Source organism: Ruditapes philippinarum, unplaced genomic scaffold, assembly GCF_026571515.1.
Source record: "Ruditapes philippinarum isolate M1 unplaced genomic scaffold, ASM2657151v2 ctg6998_1_1_1_1, whole genome shotgun sequence".
NCBI lineage: Eukaryota > Metazoa > Mollusca > Bivalvia > Venerida > Veneridae > Ruditapes > Ruditapes philippinarum.
The window spans coordinates 23504-48393 of record NW_026867006.1 but is presented as its reverse complement, the minus strand read 5'-3'; the positions used below and the strand labels follow the sequence as shown (position 1 = coordinate 48393).

Genomic DNA, 24890 nt, shown 5'->3' with positions numbered 1-24890 from the left:
ATGAAAGAATTGAGAGATATGCTGAACAAGTTGAGCCAAAAAGATTTCAAATTTGATAAAGGATGTGGTGAGTCTAAATTAGATGATAAAATAAATCATTACATCAAAATTTAACAATATCTGCAAATTTTACTCATAATACGATTTCAGTAGTAGTGTTTTACAACATACATTCATATGTTTCATCGGAGCTCTGTTTTTCTTCTGCTCCGTTTCAGTGTTGGAGTTTTTAAACTTTTTTTACATTTAAAAGAAGAAATAAAGAAAGAAAGCCGGGCTTTCAAACCCCCTCAAGCTTTCCAAAACAAAAAAACAGATCCCCGTTGGTCCTATTTAAAGGGGAAAAAACAAAACAAAGTAATAGCTATTTATTGCCCCCATCCCGATGTGCACCGGTTGAAAGTTTAAATCGAAAATGATCATTTTGGTCATTAAAATGTTTTTCCCCCTTTGGGGGCTTACCCCCTTTAAAATTTAGAGTTCCCCAGAAAGGCGAATTCCCTTTTTGAAAACCATATTTCAAACGTAGTTATGAGATGCATTACATTTGGGTATGCTTTTCTATACAAGGGGAAAAAAAAACACTTGAAAGTTTGTTCCCAAGGGGTTTTAAGGAAAGTTTAAAAAAAATGTAAAATAGAGCATACAAACCATATTTACCACAAATCATTTAAATCTGTTAAACTAATTTTGTATTGCAAAAAAATATCTATTCTGTATTTAAGATCCTTTATTACTTATATTTTTCAATGTAATATCTGACGTTTAAATCCGATCTAAAGTGAAATAACATTTGTATCACGTCTGTAAGGAAACTATAACAATGAAGTTGCACTTATAGTGGAACATATTTACTTGTATTGATTGAAAAACAAACTCAAATATATCCCATGTTACTATAATATTAAGAGAAAAGATTCTGTTTCACTTGTAGTTTGTTAATATATTTATACAGCTACCACTTGTGAATCATCAAGTGAACAAATACGTATTCCACTCAAGTGTTCATCTGTGGACGGAATAAGTTCAGTACTAAATGCGATAAAACTGGAAAAGACGACAAATAGTCTGAATAGAATTGCAGAACAGATGTCAGCGGAGTTCAATGAAACTGTATCAATAAGACTGATTCCTGAAAAGATGGAACTTCATAATGTGTTTAAAAAAACAGGTACTGCTACTCAAAACACTTTTTGTTTTATGCGATTGATTAAAATGATTTCTTTTAAGCTCGACATTTTTTGAAGAAAAAGAATACATGTACTGTTTTGTTACATAACACAGGTTTTTCGGTTAAACGATTTTTGGCTGAGTTATGTCCCTTTTAATAAAAAGGTTTTTTTTTTTATATCTTTTAAGCTTGTCATTTTTCGAACAAAGAGGCACTGTATTGTTACTTTACACAGGTTTTACGGTTGAATAATTCTTGGCTGAGTCATGAAGCTTGAAATATAACAAATTGTCTTTTGTGTTGCCAGGAACACATAAGCTTGTCCGGACTACTCCTAAGAAACTGCTGGTGCAATTTCATCCAAACTTTATACGTGGCGAAACAACAATTTTAACAAGACCTTCAAAAGGTTGAACTAACCTTGACCCCGAGCTTTAAATGACTTTGACCATCAGGGTCAAATGATTGAATTTTGTCATTATTTTGTTATCTATTTAAGAATTTTATTCATACGTGGACCACTTCTGACCGTTAACGACATCTTGAGAAATTAGTTTGACCTTTCAAGGACTTTGATTTTCAGGTCAGATGATTGAATTTTACTTTTTTTTTTTAACTTTATCTTATGATTTATGGAAATATTTCAAACTTGGACAAAACAACAAGTGCAACTAGACAGACATACTAAAATAAAACCTCATTTTTCCCTTTATATTTCTTTTTAGTTAGTTTAAAATGTTTTTTTGTTTGCTTTTGGAAAAAAGTAAAGAATGCGAGCGTTGCCCCCACCCAGCGGTGGCTCTTGATTAATTAAAATGCCCGCTAGAATAACATATAAACATATAGCAGAATGAACACTACATTAAATAATTTATTTTGAACCATAAAAAAGGTCACCGACCTTCTTTTGAGTGCTTTGTCCTAGAATTTGAAAAGTGTCTTATTTAAGGGGCAAGTACTTGACAAAAATAAGACGATTGATGTCTTTTAGAGATTCACAACTGTGCGTGCGTTCGTCTGTGTGTGTATGCGTGACTGAGAGAGTGTGTGTGTGTGTATGTGAGTGTGCATGCGTGCCTGTGTGCGTGCGTGCGTGTACGTGTTTGCTTTACAGATTGTATAGTGCAATTTAAACCAAACTTGGCAGGATTGTTCCGTGGGTAAAAGGCTTCCAATGTTGTTAAAAAATTGACATCTCTAACGATTAGAAATCATAAAAATAAATTTTAAAGAACTTCTTGTAAAGACCCACAATGCCTAGAGCAAAGATATTTTGCATAAGGCATTGTCTGTTAGACCTCTATCAAGATTGTTCAAATTTGGGGGTCAAAATTGTTCCCGCCCCGGGGTTCATTGATTTTCGCTATGTACATATAGTTAAAGCTAAAGACTCTTCTTGTCTTAAGAAACATCGCTAAGAACTTTGATATTTGGTATATAATTTCATCTATGAGTCGTCTTCCACCAAAGTTGCTCCAATTTTACCCCTAGTGTTAAAATTGGCCCTGCACCGGGGATCATAGGTTTTCCTTACATGCATATAGTAAAAACTTAATAAAATCTTCCTTTCTGAATTGACAAAGGCTAGAGGATAGATATTGTGCATGAAAAATTGTGTAGAGGACCTCTACGGAGGTTAAAAATTGCCCCGCCCCGGGGGTCATTAATTTTCATTATGTACATATAGTAGAAACAGAAACTAAAACAACTGTTTCCTGAATAGGTGAAAGCTAGAGCTTAGGTATTTAGCGGTAAACATTGTCTGGAAGACCTGTTCAAAGATTGTTTTAATTAAACCCTCGGATCAAACTTTTGCCTTGCCCAAAGGGACAGAATCACCTGCTCTCTTGCCCTTTGATGTATACCCATAAAATTTGGAATATGTGCAAAGTTTGTGATGTAAAATTGAATTTGAATATCAGCTAAATACGATTTCAACGGGTGACCTATCTTTTTGTTCTTTGATGTATAGTTATGAAATTTGGACTATGTGTATAGTTTAAAATGTAATTTGAAATTTGATTTTAGCTGACCTAGTTTTTGACAAAGTGACATACTGTCCCTTTCTTTGACGTACAGGCATAAAACTTAGGTCATGTGCGCAGTTTAAGATTGGTATCAGCTTACAAAGATTATGATGAAGTAACCTCCTTTGGCTTTTTATAAGCAGCTATGATATTTTGGCCATGTGAACAATTTCAGATGTAAAACCAAATTTTATCCGACACATAAACTCCTTTATGGGCCAATCAGATGACGGACGCAGCTAGCAGCGACTTGGGTTTCTTCATTTAGCCAATCAATCAGCTAAGCGGCCTCGTATTTCCCGGGATAGCAATTGTTCCAAGACCTGGTCAATTCATAATTGGATACCTGCCAGTAAGTGGTGCAAGAGGGAGACAGTTCAGAATGGTGGGATATTGACGACTATTTTATCGATAGCGAAGAAACTGGTGATGAAATATCAACGGAACTTGACAAGCTGACAAACAAAGTGCTACGGCCAAAAGTGGAAAAATAAAAAATTTAAACAACAAACCACAAAAGACCGAAAAATATAGAAAACCTCCAGATACCGAAAGCTAACAAACAATTGTGGAGGCAACTTCAGCGCGAAACCAAATCGTTGATATCGCGATGCAGCGGTCACAATTATTTCTTTGCCAGGCTATAGTTCCAGTTCTCAAAATGATGGACTTTTTCAAGAAACAAAATGTTTCATCAGAGTTCAAGGAGTTGACTGGTGATGCATACAAGATTCTAGCACAAGCAGTTGTTAGTTCAAATACGCACGAAAAGAGAGAATAAAGCGGGACTTACTGCCGTAATATCGACCACTGTGCACAAACCAGTCATCAGCAAGGAAATTGTTTGGCGAAAGGATGCAAGACGATATAAATTCATTGATGGAATCCAAAACAGTTCTAACGTCAAATGTTCCAAACAAGACGCCTTTTGTTCAAGAAGGGAGGGGCGCAAAACCGTCAGCATTACAACCAAGCGTTTCCATCTCACCGATCGTGAAAGAATAAGGGCAGCTACAATCAATTTCAAAACCAACGGTCAATGAAAAAGGACAAAAAATCATAAATGTAAGTGGAATTATTTGAGGAATAATATTACAAACATAGAAGAAGGTTCCACACAAGCGATAAAAAAGCTCCAGTATGCCCAACTCAAACATTGGGGCCAACTTTTTTATCGCTGATCAAAGGTCTGTGTTATTTACTACCAACTCAACAGAAGGTCCTAAAATTAGAACACAAAAAAGGAAAATCGTATCCTTTCAGAAAAACAAGGCTGATTGCTTTCAATATATCCGGAAAATCTTACGAAAACAGGGACTACCTGAAGACGCTCAAGACCATATCATTTACTCCTGGAGAGACAGCACACTTAAGCAATATAACACGTCTATTACGCAATAGTTATCTTATTGCAAGGGACAAGCAAATCCCTTTAATCTGCCTAACAGTATAGTCATAAAATTTCTCACCGATTTGTATCAACGAGGATTAAGTAACACGGCTATTAATACTGCTCGTTCAGCAATTAGCACTTTTGTAAAGATAACGAGGAAAAATAGACATTCATAACGACGAGATAATAAGCAGTTTCATAAAAGAAATTTTTTATCTAAGATCATCATTACCGAGATATAAATCAACATGGGATGTACGACGGTATTAGAATACTTAGCAAAATCTAGACACCTCTTCTTTAATGGCTTTAAGTTGTAAATTGTGTATGTTTATTTTTATTGGTAACTGTGCAACGCTTTTAAACTCTACATATAATCAAGATGAGTGATATTTTCTACACTGAAAACTGTGTTGTTATCACGTTTTTCAGGTTATAAACCAAACACGACCAGGTGTACATATTGAACCAATGAAACTTCAAATTTACATATTAAGTAAAACATTATGCATCGTAGAAACTGTTAGACAACTCAAAGAACGTACAAAAGCATTGAGAAATAGTGAGAGATTATTGATATCTACGACACCACCTTACAAATCAGTTTCTAAACAAACTCTGTCACATTGAAAATAACTGACAATGCTTAGAACATGCATTCCAAATCAATTTAAACCTCATAATACTACATCTGCTTCGTCTTCCTGTGCATTTCGAAAAGAAATGATATTGACAGATATTATAAAATATGCAGGATGAAGTAATGTATCAGTATTTGCAAAATTTTATAATAAGCCATTGATAAACAGGGAGGCAAATACATTTCAGAACAAGGTTCTAGAGAGCTACTGTACGGATTAACCAATAGACTTATGAACATTATATTATCATATTCAAACATGTTTTTATATTTTGGATTCTCATAAAGATATTACTACCGAGAAAGAAAATATTCAAGATAATTATGCGTTATATTATTATTTGTTCACAATATATGACAAAAAAAATCTGCGGGGCCCATAAGAGAGAAAATTGATTGATTAAGCGAGACTTACAATTAGAAAGGGGAAGGCGAATGTTGATCATAATACTGTTTCCGGCACAAAACTCCCTTAGGCTCACAAACCCACCGACAGCTATCCCGTATTTTTCAATTTCTAATCAATATTGTGACATTATGTCTCTAAAGTATGAATAAACCCAAGTCGCTGCTAGCTGCGTCCGTAATCTGTATAAGCCCGAAGGGAGTTTTGTGTCGGATAAAATTATTATCATTGCTGACTTCAATCTAAGTGACTGTTCAAAGTTTCGTGAACTGTAAAAAGGGAAGATTAAGTTGTTTATTTTTTCTTCATTACATCAAGGTCCATTCTCTTTCAAATATATGGCCTATTTAGAATATTCAGTATCCATACTTAATCAATGGAACCCGTATGTGTAATTGAATTTTCTAATATATTAACATAAACCAATAGAAAAATAGGTTTTGTAAGCTTTATGTATCAGTTATCTACCGTTAAATCTAAATGGCCTTAGATTATGAAAAAAAGTTCAAGGACAGATAACTTGAACATGAAGTGATGACTCTATTTGTTGTTTTTTCATACTCAGTATTATTTTTATTTTTTATTTTATTTCTATTTATTTATTCTTTTGTAGAAAGTCTTAAAATGTGTTATACAATTTATTATTATTTCAAATGTCTTTACACTTGTTTATTAAATCGGTTTTGGAATATTTCATAAAACTGTATAATATTTATTTGCTTATTTCTGCATTTCAGAAGGATCAAGCTCTCCTGTTAAAAACGAATATAAGACAGAAAAATGGGCTCCTGATGAAATAGGTAAAATATGTCTAAATTCTAGTATATAACAAAAATATAACAAAAATAGTTTCTTCATTTAAATGATTGGGACCTTATCAATGCCAGTGTTTTCTTGCAGAAAACCCCTACTTATGTTTGATATGAACACTTTAAAATATGGTTTAAAATCTTAGGAAATTCAAAGTAACGTACCTTAATGACATTTTATAACATTAAAACAGATTCGGATATAAAAGAATAAGTTGATATAGATTAAAGTAAAATCAGCATGTCCCCAGATTCATGCTATTTTTCATAAAAATAAAAAAATGTATTCAAAAGTAAAATATTGTGAAGAAAAAGAAAAAAAACAGTTATTTGACATATGCAAACCGCACAGAACATCTATGGAAATTACCCAAAAATTGGTAATATATGCAAAAATAGAACTTAAAAAAAGTGGAAATATGGTCATGTATTGTTGCGCACCGGTGATGTCAATCTTTGTGTAGCGTATAATATCCACCGACTTTGCACCACTGTATTTCTTTAGTTTTTTACAATTTCGTAAAGTTGTAGTCTCTGAACCAGTGTACCTTAGAGCCACGGGTTATACAAGCTTTTCTGATGAGTTTATAAAATATTTCATACGGAGATAATGAAAACGACAACAAAAGTTTCATTATTGACAACAATTGTACATTTATGCTTGCAGATGAAACGGACAAAGACGTTTTAAGGCGACATGCAGTTGACAAACAGAACGCGGTATCTGCAGCGCAATCATCGTCTGACGACAAAATGGCGGAGTATGCTATAGAAAATAAAGAGCCAGAACTGGTAACTTTATCAAACCGAAAATTTCATTGTTTTCTCACATATATTTATTTGTTTTGAACAGTTCTTAAAATTCTCAATTGCAATAAAAGAGCTAGAATATACACCAAATAATTTCAATTTAAATGTTGTTTCTTAAAGAAAATCAATTATTTTACATGTATGTCGCTTTGGATTTGAACATAAGTACATTTTAAAGGGTCAAATTGTATTTTTGCAATACAGTTTTGTAAATGATAAACATTTGTGGATGCTCTTTACTACCTGCATCGAATGTTTCTTCTTTTTTATCTTTACAATATTCGTCTTTCATGATGTTTGATAACATTTAAAATAGCATGCTGGTGTTGATATTGCTCTCTTAAATCATTTGAAAAACATGTTTATTAAAGGAAACAGCATGTGGTTTCTCAAGAAATACACTTCAGACTCGTTTTAAGGATGTGATAGTTGGTGTGAAAAGAACAGAAAGCGAATTAGGTTTGTCACACTGCTTATTTTTAAATTACGAGTGAATCAATAAACATGCCTTGTCGTTATTATCAGCAAGACAGCTATTGTTGTCAATCATTCCATCTATCGACATCTTTAACCTGTCAAGTGTTTGTGTTTTTCACTCGACTATACGAAGTGTATGGAGAGCTGTCCAACTCACCAAGCGTCGGCGTCCGCGTGAAGATTTCAGTTTTGTTGCAGTAAACTATTTTTATGCCACCGCTGAATGTATGTGTGTGTGTGTGCGTGTGCGTGCGTGTGTGTGTGTGTGTGCGTGTATGCGTGTCTGTAGAGTATTCGAAAAGTTTGTTTGTGTGCACATCAATGATTGTTTACCTTAACTATTTGCATTAGATTAAACCATGTTACTTTCAGTCTCTTTAATGAAATTAGATCCTGACTTAGTTTCCGGGTACATTTAAAAAAATAAATTTGAACCTTTCATCCAATTTGCATACTTACTCTTTCTTTGAAAAAAAGAAACCATGACGATCTGTTGTCATTTTCTGCATATGATTCATCAAGAATTGAGGAATTACTTGAAAGAATTGTGTCTTTATTTTCGGCAAGTATGTCTTCCAACATTTTATCAAGTAGAGAGATAACTTGTTCATGCATCAGACAATAGATTTTTCCATTTGTTCTGAAACTCCCCAGCAATCATAAAATAATTATGTTAAGTTTGGGTGTGGTCTTTCTTGTATAAATGCTTCCGTTTCTTCATCTGTGTTACTACCTGTGAGAATAATAAACATATGTTTTTAACATCTTCACAAAAACATTTCAAGATAATGTATTTTGTCTCTTGAATCTCTGCAGTGAATTTATCTCTTTTTAAAACAAACACATTTGCATAGAACCCAGGTGAAGCTAGATGCAGGGAGTTAGTCAGTTCTTGGTGAATTATTTCATTGTCATGTTTTGTGTAACTAATACCAGACGTATCTATTACTTCATATTTTTTAAGCGATTGGTTACCTACAATAAGTATGAAACGTTTCATTTTAATAAAATTTGATTTATTTGATTCAAGCTTAGAGTAAAAAGTTAAAGTCTTATGTAAATGTTACATTGACATCAAGCAAAAAGAAAACTGAAAAATAGAATTCATATAAATTGTGCATGATATTAGATATGACAACAAAACAAAACAGTATAGGAAACATTTTATTTCAGGATCACCGACCTCATTTTTTAAAATTATCTGCCTTTCAATTTGCAAATTTTACTATTTTCAATGGAAGATAATTAACAATCAAGATAAGCAATGCCTAATTCTATCTGCCTTCCGTGTAGCTGACTGCCATTTAGATAGTTGTGCAAAATTTCAGGAATTTGTTATCAGTTTATATTTTTTCGCTACATTCAGATATGACAATTGTCTGGGATAAAATAGTTTATCTTTTAAATCAATATTCAAGTCTAGTTCTAATCTAATTCTTGTTTGCGTTCCTAAAGAGATGATAGGAACACTTTCATGGATTATTTGTTTCGCTTTACGTATTAATTTTATATCAAGTAAACCATGGAGTTTATACAATATCATGTGATTTATAATCTGCTATAAGACTTTAAGTGATCCTGGTATAAGACTTTAAAATACATAATAGATCAGCTGTTTAAAAGTTAGAATATGAATATATTGAATAGAATTTTGACATGATTCAAATTTAAGATACTTTTTCAACAGTACTGGTATGAAAATGGTTGTCCGAAACTCATAAAATCTCAAGGTGTTGTTTCGTGCACGTCTATAATTGATGATTTTAATATGCAATAGAAACATCATTTTACAACAAAAATTATAGACACGGAGCAGAAAATTTAATATCCTGTTATTGCTGTATAATTCGGAAATATTTTGTTAAATAGATGTATATAGTCACTTAAAGATATTCAAATAACACATAACAGCCTTAAAGAACTTATTGTATTGGCAAACCATTTCAAGTTGAAATAAAACTGATTACTTTGATACTGTCTTTATACAACCGATTGTTCTGGTCGCTAGCAGAAGCCCATAATTGATTATTGAAGAAATTCCTTAATAAATTACCATAATATCTAGTTAAATAAAATAATATATGAGGCTTCCATGGCCGAGTGGTTATGGACTTCGACTTTAAAACCTTTGCCTCTCTAGGCTGGATGTGAGAAAGCTATCCAGCTAGCTTACGGAACGTCGGTGATTCTACTCAGACGCCCGTTTGTGTCTGCAATAATGTTAAGGGTCACCTGATGTCTTCCACCACAAGTTAAGCTGAAATGTCGCCATATGACCTATACTGTGTTGGTGCGATTTAAACCAACCACAAAAGAAAAGATTGTGACCTTATCTTAGATGTGAAAATAAAAAAGTATTGAGTCCCAGAAAAGCTGGTATATAAAATATAAAATATTTCTACACAATTAATATGAAAAAGTATATCTCTTTGCAAACTAAATAAGATATGCTGAATATAATCGGCTTGAGGAAAATAGGGATTTAACCCCGCCTCCTCCCCACTCTCCTTTTTAAGGGCCGCGTAGATTATAAACGTTTTCGGCGTGATATAATATTCTATAAAAATGTTTAATGTATGAAAATTTGATCAACGAATTCAAAGTAATTTATAACCAAAAAAAAAAACTATTGGATTAAGATGTTAGCATAAGATAAGTGTAAGTTCTTGCATAAATTTGTACAGCTGAATAGTTGTCGTCGTAGATATCGAAGCAGAAGATACTTCTGAAAGGTCTTCACCAGTCAATGTGTTACATGTAGAACTTATCTCGTGACCGATTCGTTCAACCAGCATTATTCTCAAAACTGTAGTAATTTATAAAATGTTAAAATGCGAGTACTAGATAATCTATTTCACCATCAACAATCTGCTTTACCACAAGTTATATATAAGTGCTCGTTAATGCAGATGTAAAATAATGGATGATCTGAAATCATGTTAACGTTTATACAGTGTTTACAAATATGTTTATAATTTAAAGAATGTTCAAAATGCACCATGCAAGTCAAAGAAAATATAATGACATAACAAAATGCCATTCCAACTTTATAACACCGTTATTCAGACACAAAACGGCTCATCTGAATTTTTGACCAATCTGTTAAATCGGATAAAACTACAAAAGTTATACATTTTTGACGATCATATATCGTATTGTAAAATACATACTAATGAACATTTATTATTGTTTGTTAAATTTGTTTTCTTTATTTTACTGATAATTTTAACAAAATATTAGTTATACTAGGACCTTTAGAATGTGTATTTCTGTAATGTATACAAATCAAGGATTTCAAACCCTCAAGGACATTCTAAATTTAGATACACTTGGTTAACTTATATTTCCTTACTTATACCCGTGGTCTAAGGTTATGACGATCGCTTGAGCTGTGAGGAATCTGCGATTAGAGTCCCGGCCCAATCAACGGGAAAAATAAGTGTATTTTATAATGGTGTTAACATATTTTCTCACATAATTAGCCAAGATATGCCAAGAAATATGGTTGTGTTTACTGTGCCGCTATGATAATGTGAGAGTGACGTTGTTTATGTACACAGAACTTTACGACTTTTGTCAGAATAGGTAAAACAGAATATTTATGATTCAAGATATGAAAAAACAATTTGAAATGTCTCGATGACAAAGTTTGTAAAGTCAATAGGACGCCATACAAATTAAACTTTTATCACGAGTTCGAACCTCACAAGTTGTTAAACCTTTTTTTCTTTCCCTATTTTTTTAAAAATTTACATTAGATGCAAATGAATTGGAATATAAAGGCAGATTTTCTATAATATTAGTATCGAATAATTTAGATATACCGGAAATAATGGTTTTTATCATGTGTAGTGTAGTCTATAATATATAGTAGTCATAGTACACAAGTATTTAACTGAACTATAGTTGAAACAATTTATGTACATGTATGCATTCTGTATAAGGCTGCACCAACTTGTTAAATATGGCAACATTTAAAATCAAAAGTGAAATGGGAATTTAAAAAAGAATGACTCAGCACTTTTAATTTTTACAAGAGAAAAATATATTCTTATTCGATTGATAATTATACAGAAATGTTTGGATCCGAGCCTGGCTGTCTTGCATTGATATGTAACTAGAAATTTACCAGACAACTTTACCTATTGCGTTACGCCAAAAGTTGGTAAATTTGTCGATATTTTAATTTTAAGATAATAAACACAATATGATAACTGTTTTACACCGTTATAGTGGACTTGACCACCGCGTCACTAAATAATTATCCGAAACGAACAGTACCTGATAATAACAAAATGTACATAAATGATATTTGAATGCAAGTATGAACTTAACTCTGGCATGGCAAATTTCCACATGTATCAAAGCCAATATCAAGACGATAGAAGTGTTATATATTTTCATAACTTGTTTGTTTTAGATTTAAGTTTTTTTTTATACTTACCAAGTGGCCGCCGGTTTCAGTTGTTTGGGGACAGATGTGTCATTCTTGACTTTTTGAAAAGGTGAATTTATTGCACACGCCTTTACTTTTTTTAATGAATAAAAAATTACTTAAATTCGCTCTGTTAATCGTCTGGGTCCAAAACAAAACATTTAATTCCAACAAAAAACGTATTGCATATGCATTGGAAATAGGTTAATTAAGTTGTCTATTTTTCCTTCACTTACAGATAAGTCATTTTTAGCTCGACTTTTTTTTTGAAAAAAAAGTAGAGGTATTGTTATAGTCGCGACGGCGTTGCCGTTGCCGTCTGCAATCTTGTACCTGGATCATAACTTTTTTATTTCTTGGTGTATTGTCTTCATACTTGGCCACAACAACCCTTGGGACAAGACCTTTGAGTAGACAACACTAACCTTGACCTTCATCCATAAATGACCTTGACCTTCAAGGTTAAAAGTCCAAATTTTGCTTGTTCATGCTGTTATTGGCTGTAACTTTGTTATTTTTGAATGAATTGTCTTCAAACTTGAACATAATAATCTTCAGGGATATCCCTTAAAAATAACCAGACAGACATTGACCTTCACTCATAAATGACCTTGACTTTGAAGGTCAAATTATTGAAATATTCATTTTTTGGCTATTATTGGCTGTAACTTTGTTATTTTTGAATGGATTGTCTTGAAACTTGAACATAATAATCTTCAAGGATAACTCTTAAATATAACCCGACAGACCTTGACCTTCACTCATTAATGACATTGTCTTTGAAGGTCAAATTATTGAAATTTCCATTGTTTTGGCTGCAACTGACTGTAACTTTGCTATTATTGAAGAGATCAACTTCATATTATAACAGAACATTCTTAAGGACCAGACCTTGTTGTTTATAAAACCCAAATTTGCTTGGGCTCTTTAATGACCTTGACCTTGAAGGTTAAATTACTGAATTTTCTCAGATTTGTGCATTATATGACCATAATTATATATTTATTGGTGTGTGTGTGTGTGTATATATATATATATATATATATTGTGTTTCTATTTTTAGAATTGCGTGTTACTATTTATAGAATTACGTGTTTCTATTTTTAGAAATTGCGTGTTACTATTTTTAGAATTGCGTGTTACTATTTATAGAATTGCGTGTTTCTATTTATAGAATTGCTTGTTTCTATTTTTAGAATTGCGTGTAACTATTTTGAGAATTGCGTGTTTCTATTTATAGAATTGCTTGTTTCTATTTTTAGAATTGCGTGTTACTATTTATAGAATTAGGTGTTTCTATTTTTAGAAATTGCGTGTTACTATTTTTAGAATTGCATGTTTCTATTTATAGAATCGCGTGTTTCTATTTTTAGAATTGCATGTTTCTATTTAAAGAATTGCGTGTTTTTATTTTTAGAATTGCCTGTTTTTATTTTAAGAATAGTGTGTTACTATTTTCAGAATTGCGTGTTTTATTTTAAGAATTTGCGTGTTACTATTTATAGAAATTGCGTGTTACTATTTTTAGAATTGCGTGTTACTATTTTTAGAATTGCGTGTTTCTATTTTTAGAATCGCGTGTTTCTATTTTAAGAATAGTGTGTTTCTATTTAAAGAATTGCGTTTTTTCTATTTTTAGAATTGCATGATACTTTTTTAGAATTGCATGTTTCTATTTATAGAATTGCATGTTACTGTTTTTAGAATTGAGTGTTTCTATTTATAGAATTGCTTGTTTCTGTTTTTAGAATTGCGTTTTACTATTTTTAGAATTGTGTGTTACTATTTTTAGAATTGCGTGTTAGAATTGCGTGTTACTATTTTTAGAATTGCGTGTTTCTATTTATAGAATTGCATGTTTATATTTTAGAATTGCGTGTTTCTATTTATAGAATAGCGTGTTACTATTTATAGAATTGCGTGTTACTATTTTTAGAATTGCGTGTTTCTTTTTTTAGAATTGCGTGTTTCTATTATTAGAATTGCGTGTTTCTATTTATAGAATTCCTTGTTACTATTTTTAGAATTGTGTGTTTCTATTTATAGAATTGCATGTTTCTATTTTTAGAATTGCATGTTACTATTTATAGAATTGCGTGTTTCTATTTTTAGAATTGCGTGTTACTATTTATAGAATTGCGTGTTACCATTTATAGAATTGTGTTACTATTTATAGAATTGCGTGTTTCTATTTATAGAATTGCGTGTTTCTATTTTTAGAATTGCTTGTTTCTATTTATAGAATTGCGAGTTACTATTTTTAGAATTGCGTGTTGCTATTTATAGAATTGCGTGTTACTATTTATAGAATTACGTGGTGCTATTTATAGAATTGTGCTATTAATAGAATTGCGTGTTACTATTTATAGAATTGCGTGATTCTATTTATAGAATTGCGTGTTTCTATTCACATATATATATATACAAAATAGATAAACAAAACTAATGTGACAAGACAGACCAACTAAATTTATAAAAAGGCAACGTTAAGATATGTTCAAACCTTTCTATGTTTGCTTTTAGAAAAAGTAAACAGTCGAGCGTTGCCCCCGCCCGGCGGTGGCTCTTGTTCTTGAAAAATATGTCCTACTCATTAAAAATATTCAGTTTCCATTCTTAATTAATAGAACAAACTTGTCTAATTGAATTTTCTAAAATGGGTGCATTGTGACCATTGATAAAATAAATAAACCAATAGGTTAGCTTTTGAATTAGTTATCTATCTTTTCTAATGGCCTTAGATTATAATAAAAAAAAAACAAATTCAAGGACCGATAACTTGAAAATGAGGTGGATGACTCCTTTTTTTATCATATTCATCATGTTTCTTTGATTTTTGTTTTTGTAACTGTTTTTTGTCGTTTTTTTTGTTGTTTTTGTTTTGTTTTTGAAGAACGTCTTGAAATGTATTGTACGACTTATTATTATTTCGAATGTCTTAAAAAGTTTTTATCAAATCAGTTTTGGAATATTTCAGAAAACTTTATATTATTTATTTGTTTATTTCTTTTGCAATATGTTTTAAAGGTTCAGAAGGATCAAGCTTACCTGGTAGAAAAGAATATGAGACAGAAAAATGGGTTTCTGGCGAAACAGGTAAAATATGTCTAAATTCAAGTATATAACGAACATAGCATTTTCACTTGAATGATGGGGGACCTTATCAAATGCAATGTTTACTTTTTGTTATCTTAAAGAAAACCCTTATTTATGATTGATATGATCATTGATTGCGTGTTACTATACATTGATATGATTATTATGCCCCAGCCATGTAATGGCCGGTGCATATAGTGTAACTCTGTTCCGTCATTCCGTCCTTCCGTCATTCTGTCATTCCGTCATCATCAGTTTCCGTTCATTATCTTAAGAACGGTTGCACACATTCAACTCAAATTTTACATATGGATATGTAATGAGAAAATACAGGTCAACTTAAAATTTGGTTATGGTTCGATGATTTCTGGCAGAGTTATGCCCCTTTTACATTGAAAATAATATGAAATTTTCAGTTTCCGTTCATTATCTCCCCAACGATACAACATATTCAACTCAAACTTGACATATGGATATGTCATGAGAAAATACAGGTCAAGTTCAAATTTGGTTATGGTTCAATAATTTTTGGCAGAATTATGCCCCTTTCACTTTGAAAATAGTATGAAATTTTCAGTTTCCGTTCATTATCTCCCCAACTGTACAACACATTCAACTCAAACTTGACATATGGATATGTTATGAGAAAATACAGGTCAAGTTTGAATTTGGTCATGGTTTGATAATTTTTGGCAGAGTTATGCCCCTTTTATTTTTAAAACAATATGAATGTTTTTTAGTTTCCGTTCATTATCTCCCCAACAGAACAACACATTCAACTCAAATTTGACATATGGATACGTCAAAGGAATGCGCAGGTCAAGTTCGAATTTGGTCATGGTTCAATAATTTTTGGCAGAGTTATGCCCCTTTCACTTTGAAAATAATATGAAATTTTCAGTTTCCGTTTATTATCTCCCCAACAGTACAACACATTCAACTCAAATTTGACATATGGATATGTTTTTGGAATGCCCAGGCCAAGGTCGAATTTGGTCATGGTTCAATGAATTTTGGCAGAGTAATGCCCCTTTCACTTTGAAAATAATATGAAATTTACAGTTTCTGTTCATTATCTACCAAGCAGTGTTACATATTCAACTCTAATTTGACATATGGATATTTCAAAGGAATGGGCTGCTTTTGGTCAAGTTGGAATTTGGTCATTGTTTGATGATTTTTTGGCAGAGTTATGTCCCTTTCACTTTGAAAATAATATAGATACATCTTAGAAATAAGCAGTTTAAGTTTGAATTTGGTCGTGGTTCAATGATTTTCTGAATGTTGGAAATGTATGTAGCCATTATTTTGACTACAAATATGCAATATGCTATTTTTAAAAGGTTAAGACTGAATAGTTTCAGTGCCTTGAACATTGTATGAAAATGGTTTGTGTTAACATTGAAAAGTTTTAAGGGCTTTGAACTTAAAATGAAAAAAAATAATTTGTGCAAACAAATTTGGAACTAAATTTTATAACATCTGAAATTTTGGCTGCATGCCGGGGCATCCGTGGCATGATGACACATTTCTAGTTTAATATGGATTAATAACTAAGGAAATTCAAAGTAACATACCTTAATGACATTTTATAGCATTCAAACAGATTTGTAATAATGACTGAAGGAATGGCATTGAATTTGTTCGGATATAAAAAACAAGTTGAAATAGATAAAAGTTAAAGCAGCATGCCTCCAGATTCATGCTGAAATTTATGAAAATTATAAAAAAATGTATTCAAAATTAAAGTATTGTGAAGGAAAAAAGCCATTGATCGTAAATAGCATGTGAACTATTTCTTGAATCTTGAATCTCTTTTCTTTTCATAGAAGTTTAGTTCATATTTCTCAAGTTTGATTTTCTTGAAATATTTCGGATATAAAATAAGTTAAAGTTCTTTTGCATTATAGACAGGACTGATTTTCAGAATTTGGCCCTCTATAAGATGCCATAGGCATTTTGTAGTACAAGTGGTATATTGGTATATATAGACTATTTAAGGTATGCTGAATCCGATAAAGGTAGATACCAAACTGAAAAACCTGACCTTGACCATTGAACTAGCCATTTAAAGTGACCACTAAAATGGCTTCCAAATTTTTTTATCATAAATGGATGATATATCAAACAACACTTCTAAAGATGGGAAAAGTCTGAAATTTGTAGCATTATTAGTTAAAAACAAATTAGACATCAAAATAAAATTAACATAAATCAAAAAACAATCCAATATGGTCGAAAAATTTCTATAGGCAAATATATGTGAAGTTATATTAAAGATAGTACTGAATATTTTAAGGCATTAAAACATAAGAGAGTAGAATGCAAGATATAGAAATTCTAGAAAGTCCCTACTCCTTTGAAACATCACTATGTTTAGGGTTTACACAGCGAACACTACACTCTTCCCTGTCCTGTCTGCTAAATATAGTCTTTCCTGCCCAATCTGCTAAATATAGAGCTTTCAAGTTTTTTATCTGGCACTCTACGCAAGCATATAGAGTGCCTACTTAGATTCCTACTTAAATTTGAACAACACTATATGCCTTTTTTTCTTCTAACAATGTTTTTTAAGCTGAGCTTGACTCACCACCTGAGAAATGTTTTAATATTTTACTATTAATCCTGAGAGCTGCCCAATGAAATTCACTCATTGCGATATTGAAATTCAGAAAAATTTGATAGAATTATTAATATTGTAATTAGAAATTTAAAACCAATAAAACTAATATAACTTAAACAAACAGATTATACCATCCCCAGAAAAAGAGGGAAAACTGCAGCTTAGATTTAATTTTGCTTCACTTAAGGTTTTATTATTATTGCCAAACAACCTTTTCCTCCCATGTATGCACTCAGGTTTCAAGTCAGATGTAAGTGAATGAGGCTTCGTCTTCGACTCCACATCATCTAAATAAACATCTACATATCTAAATATCTACCAGCTGAATTGCATGATTATCATGAGGATTATATTTTGATTCCAATTAAAATGCCTTATCCAGCAACTTATATTTACAAGTTTTATTTATTGACTCATAAGCAACGACAGCAGGGAAAAGCTGTGTTACTATGATGTCAATAATTAGATTTTGTTTTCATAATGGCATTGTTATAAAGCCAAAATTTCAAGCTAAATATTCAAGCTCAACCAATAACATGACCATTATCAAACCTTTAATCATTATAAATGTCGTAAACCTGGGTTTCGCGGTTCCGCCAAGCTTACAGGGTTCTTTCAAATTATAGTTTTGGGCGTTATGTATATCTGTCAGGAGCCGACACCACTGGCTTGTTGTATGGTTTGCCAGGAACCAAATTTCCTCACAACTGGTTGCAATTACGACTTCACACACGCACAGTTTTCACTATTTATTATTCAAGTGTAAATATTCATAAGAAGTGTCAATTTAAAATCAGTACATTGTAAAATATGCCAGCCTTTATAGTTTATATCTAATATCCGCATACAACTCCACAGTTAAAACTAATACATGGTTGATCCCATACATAAAAGTAAATGTAAAGTCCAATTCCTGTTAAAGCAGTTCCAAAAATGACCAAATTCAGTATAAAGTTCATGATCATCAGCAGTAGAATAAAGATCAACATATTCATTTATTCAAGTTGAAGTTCTCTAACATTGATGTTCAAGACAGTACATTAAATTCAAAATGATTGTCCAAAATCTGTTAGGTTGTAAATTTTCTAAGTGTCCAAATTAAATGTTAATATTAAATCAATTACCAAAGTAATTATACAGCAAAAATTCCACAGTTAATCTTAGTCTGTTCTTCTCTCTCCTGATACTGCCGATAAGCCCTGTGCAGCCCCTTTTTATAGTGATCTTGAGAAGAATTGTAACTGGCTAATTTGCACAGGCCAATTAAAATTACTTAAACATATTAATACATAAAACAGCAAAATTGATTGGCTGATAAGCCCTATTAGGAGTTTGCCCTATTTTAGATTGACAGATGATTGACACCTAAGGCATTGTTTACATAACAATTAGGCTCCACCCCTTTAATTCTTAACAAATAAATTTATATATCTTGTGTATCTTTAAACTCATACAATAAAATAAAATATAAAGCATGGAATCATAATCTACATAAAATTCTCTTTCTTATGATATAAGTTTCATGATGGAAAAGTAAGTATTAAGTGTTTTAAATTCTGGTCTAAACATTAACCCTTGCAGGTTTTATCACATCAAATATGGCTGGTTGTTATAGTAATATTATAACCAAATACAATAATAATAAAATGCAAAATACATACAAAATCATGACTTTTCTTAACATTAAAAAGAATAAAATATGTATAGATTAATAAGAATGATAACTTATTCAGACATGTAACTATTACTAATCTAGCAGACAACATAAGTAAGCATAATGTATGTATCACAAATGAATATGTACAATGTGGTAATTATACTTAAATGGGTCAATTGTAATTAACACTTAACAAACAGATAAGACTTTAACACAGTAGCTAAAAGACACTGGCTGGACATAGCCCCAGGCATGTGATGTTTCTTTATGACCCTGTTATATTGTTTGATACTGTGCATAATTGACACATGATAAGTGGCTTTTATAAAAACATCAAATTATAACAAATTATATCAAAGGTTTTTAAAAATGGTACTACTTAATTATCCAAAATTGTCACAAGTGTATGAAATAGTTGTTGTTGTTGTTGTATAAAAGAAATAATCACTATCATAAAATTTCACTGATATCAGGTTTACAACAACTGCCCCCTCCTCAGAGGAGAATGCTGAATACTCATGAGGCATTCAATTCCGCCCCGGAATTCAAAAATAAGTGCTCATATATGCATATATATGAACATACTGAATGCAATACTGTAAATATAACATCTTAAATATATATAAACTTAAAAGAAGCAATATCAAATATATACATATAGTACACACAACTGTATTTACATAATACTTTCCTGCACCTTAATCACATGACATATACTTTCTTGAAACAAACTGTTGAGTATCATTGTTTTCCAGAAGAAAATAGATAAATCTTAAATAGCAAGAGGGTATTGATATTTATCCTGTTATATTCTAAATGAATATTTTGCATTAATATTTCTATTAATTATTCATAATTTAGTATCTCAAAGTCCAATATTGCAATGCACCCATATTTGACGGAAGTTAAGATATCAAAAAGTTCCTAGTACATAAACTGTTGGATTTACTACTCAGATGAGTCTTTAAGCACCCTTATATGAGCCAGTGAAGCCATAGCTAACATATTTCAATCTATTGAACATAGTTAAAAATGTACAATTTATTGAACACAAATTTAGCACTGTTAACAATACAAAACTTGTCTTAATACATGAAAAGATAACAAAAGTTTTCCAGTACATAAACTGTTTAATGCACTACACAAATGAAATCATTTGGTACCCTTACATGAGCAAGTTAAGCCATGTAGCTGAAAAATTATTTCAATCTATTGAACACAGTTAAAAATGTTACATAATACATGAAAAGATAACAAAAGTTCTCCAGTACATAAACTGTTAAATGCACTACACAAATGAAATCATTTGGTACCCTTACATGAGCAAGTTAAGCCATGTAGCTAAAAAAAATATTACAATCTATTGAAATATTACATACAAAAGTTGTTTTAATACATGAAAAGATAGCAAAAGTTCTCCAGTACATAAACTGTTGAATGCACTACACAAATGAAATCTTTTGGCACCATTACATGAGCTTAGTTGAAATGTTTCGATCTGTTTTTAGAAATGTAACAAACCAGCTCGTGAACAAAAATTAAAAAACCTTTTTTGTAAAAAAGTGATGAATTTTTAAATTAAAAAAGAAAACTCATTAAAAATTTTTCATTATTTTGAATTTGACTGGTGGTTTACTTCTACATTTAATTAAAATTAGTAAACCTGCTCCTCATGGTTGCTATCCTTGCCATCAGAGCATCTAGTTCCTGCTGTTCTCCTCCACGGATTCGCATGTAGAATATGGTTTTCTGGAGAATGTAGATAGAGTAAGCAACCATCACCTCTTTAAGACAACCCTTTCTGATAGTTAGGGATGTGAAGAGTGCCCTGTTCCGTCTTCTCTTGGCCAAACGTCTTCTAAATCTGAGCTGCTTGTATCGCTTGGATAAGATACTGTACTGGTCACAAGCTCGTGAGATGGAGTGCCAGATCTCCAGCAGCAAAAACCTTTCATTCAGATTGGATGGCATGATGTGTCTGTAATTAAAGATGTGTATACATACAAACATGTATATATCTCGCCATTTTTTTTCTTTTTCTTTTTATTTTATTCATTCCAGATTTAGCTATTACTTTTATTTCTTCTATCTTATTATTTTATTACTATAATTAATAGTTTATTTATATATATATATATATATATATATAATATATATATATATATATTATATATATATATATATATATATATATTTACATTGTATATAGATATAGAGATGAATACAAATGTTTTTTTGTTTTTTTTCTTCTTTTCCTCTTCTTCTTAATGTTTGTTTTAACATTTATTTTCCTGTTTGGAACTGCTCTCTTCTTTTTTCATTACACCCCCTTTTGCTTTAATTTAACCAAAACTTGTTTTGCCCATTTTGGAATCTGGCTGTTATCAAGCTGGCATATTTTAAGTCTATCATGGTGTATTGCAACTGTTTTTGATTTGTTTTGAATAAGATAAACACAATTTGATAGTAATTTTATGACTACAAATGGTCCATCCCAAGGCATTTGTAGTTTTTTCAAATTTAACTGTCTTTTGTATACAAGGTCTCCTACTTTAAACTTTTTCTCGATGATGCGGCTGTCGTAATCACGCTTTTGCCTAAATGCAGTAGTTTGGAGATGATTTCTTGTAATTTGGAAGCATTCCTCCATTTTGGTTCTTAATTCACTGACATATTGGTGTGTTTCTTGAGGAGAATGTTTGTTTGGAAAAGGAAATACTACATCAGCTGGGAGATTTACTTCGCGTCCAAACATCATCATATTAGGTGTGTATCCCGTAGAGGGATGTGGTGTGCTACGATACGCTGCTAAGAGGATACCAATGTATTGGTCCCAGTTATCAAAATTTTCTGTGCAAATTTCATTAGCATTTTACCAAGCGTTGAGTTGAAGCGTTCTACTAGGCCATTTGAAGAAGGTCTGTAAGATGTGGTTCTTGTTTTCTTTATTTGGAGAAGGCCACAGAGTTCTTGGAAAAGCTCGCTTTCGAAATTACGGCCTTGGTCAGAGTGAAGTTCTAGAGGGATTCCATAGTGGCATATAAATTCAAAGACCAACTTTTTGGCTACTTCCTCAGCTGTCTGCGAAGGGAGTGCGTAGGCCTCCATGAACCTGGTAAAATAATCTCCTATGACTAGGATGAAACGATTTCCACTCTTTGTTAAAGGTAATGGTCCCATAATGTCTATCCCTAGGCGGTCAAGAGGGTAACCAGAGTGGTATTGGCCTAGTGGTGCTCTTGGTTTCCGTGCTGGATTTTTAGCTTTGTTACAAGTGATGCATCTGGCAATATAATTACGATTGTGCATTTTGTATTGGTATCAGTAGAAGTTTCTGCGTAATTTTTCTGCAGTCTTGTTCAGCCCCTGGTGACCAGCAAAAGTGTTGTCATGGCAGATCTTAAGAACTCCTTTTTGTAGAATCTTTGGTACCAACAATTGAGTCAGTAAACTTTGCTTTTCTGGAATTAATACTTTCTGATACAGAATATTATTTTCGCCAATGATATTTTCCCAGTTTAACCAGTATCGTCTTACACTAGGACTGTATTTGTTGACTTCATCCCGGGATGGTAATGTTTTTCTGTCTTTCCACTCATGCAGGAGGCAGAGGTCCGAGTCTTGGCGCTTAAACATACTCATTTCTTGCATGGTGTATAGTAGCATGTGGCTTGAAAGATTTGGCTTCTCAGTTACATCAACTTCAATCTCTTTATTTTGTTGCCTTGTCACAGCTCTGCATTTGTGTTCTGTTTGCATACCTAAGTCAATTACTGTGTCAACATTTTGATGAAATTCTGCCCAATCTTGCATATGCTGAGGTGATGATTGGCATTCGCAGTCTGAGGTTTGGCATTTGTCATGATCATAATCTTTCCGACTTAGACTGTCTGCATTTTGGTGTTTCTTCCCAGGCCGGTGTTTTATCTTGAAATCATACCGAGACAGTGTCTCAAGCCATCTTGCAACTTGCCCGACTGGGTCTTTGAAATTGAATATCCATTGGAGGGAGCCATGGTCTGTCCGAAGAAGAAATTTTCTTCCTAGTAGATAGTGGCGGAAGTGGTTGGTAAAAGTCACAACAGCTAAGAGCTCGCGTCTTGTTACACTGTACCTTTTCTGGCACTTACTGAGCTTTTTTGATGCGTATGCGACAACTCTTTCTGCACCATTTTGTATTTGCGAGAGAACAGCAGCAACATCAACATCTGAAGCATCTGTATCTAAAATAAACTTGCCATCATTTTGAGCGTATGCAAGAACTGGTGCTTGGCAAAGAACTTCTTTCAAGTCATCGAAAGCCGTCTGACAGTTTTGGTCCCATATAAATTGAACTTTTTCTGAGTGAGCCGGGTGAGTGGAGCTGCTCTTTCGCTGAAGTTTTGCCTGTAATAATTGCACAGACCAATAAATTGTTGGATTCCCTTTACATTTGTAGGTTCTGTCCAGTTCCTGATTGACTCAACAAGCTTTGGGTTTGGTTGGATGCCACTTTGTCCGACAACATGCCCCAGAAATAAAACTTCATGTTTGAATAATTCACACTTAGAAGGTTTTAGTTTCAGGCCAGCACCTTCGATTCGTCTTAAGACTTCTTCTAATCTTGACACATGTTCCGGAAATGTGGAACTTAAAACAATGATATCATCCAGGTAGATAAGTAGGGTCTCCCACTGTAATCCTTTAAGGATCATTTCCATACACCTTTGGAATGTAGAGGGAGCATTGCAAAGACCAAATGGAAGAGTATTATATTGAAACAGACCATATTTACTGATGAAGGCAGTCTTCTTTTTATCTTCCTCTTCAACTTCCAGCTGCCAGTAACCCGACTGGAGATCTAGGGTAGAGTACATTTTGGCGGAAGAGAGGCAATCAAGGCACATGTTTATTCGAGGTAAAGGATATGAATCTTTAACGGTGACATCATTCAGTTTACGGTAATCAATGCACCATCGTACTCCACCATCTTTTTTGCGCACTAAAACTGTGGGTGAGCTCCATGGTGAATTGGAGGGTCTGATGACTCCAGATTCTACTTGATCCCTAAGATGCTTTTCCTCTTCAGCTTCAAATTGTTTAGGCGTCCTTCTCATGGGTTGACGAATTGGTGTAGCCCCTCCAGTGTTAATTGCATGTTTAAGGATAGAGCATTTTCCTAAATCTGTAGGACTCTTTGCGAAACATTTCTCGTACTTTGAAAGCAACTTTGCAACTTGATACTTATCTTCTGGTTTGAATTGCTCTGTGCTTTAATGGAACAGTTCTGTTAGGTGATGTGGTACTTGAAAAGGTCCATCTAATAGATTTTCTTCAGCCTCTGCCACACAGTCTAAATGAAATGCC

General features: G+C 32.4%; 1 protein-coding gene across 1 annotated transcript in view; it reads left to right on the top strand.

Annotated features, from left to right (window-relative positions):
* Positions 1-24890, top strand: part of LOC132734477 (GTPase IMAP family member 8-like) — a 40579-nt gene continuing 15689 nt past the window's right edge. The window contains exons 1-6 of the mRNA XM_060721220.1: positions 1-67; positions 956-1171; positions 6375-6437; positions 7114-7238; positions 7628-7715; positions 15196-15264. Coding sequence (XP_060577203.1) covers positions 1-67; positions 956-1171; positions 6375-6437; positions 7114-7238; positions 7628-7715; positions 15196-15264 — 628 coding nt within the window. The remainder of the gene's footprint in view (positions 68-955; positions 1172-6374; positions 6438-7113; positions 7239-7627; positions 7716-15195; positions 15265-24890) is intronic.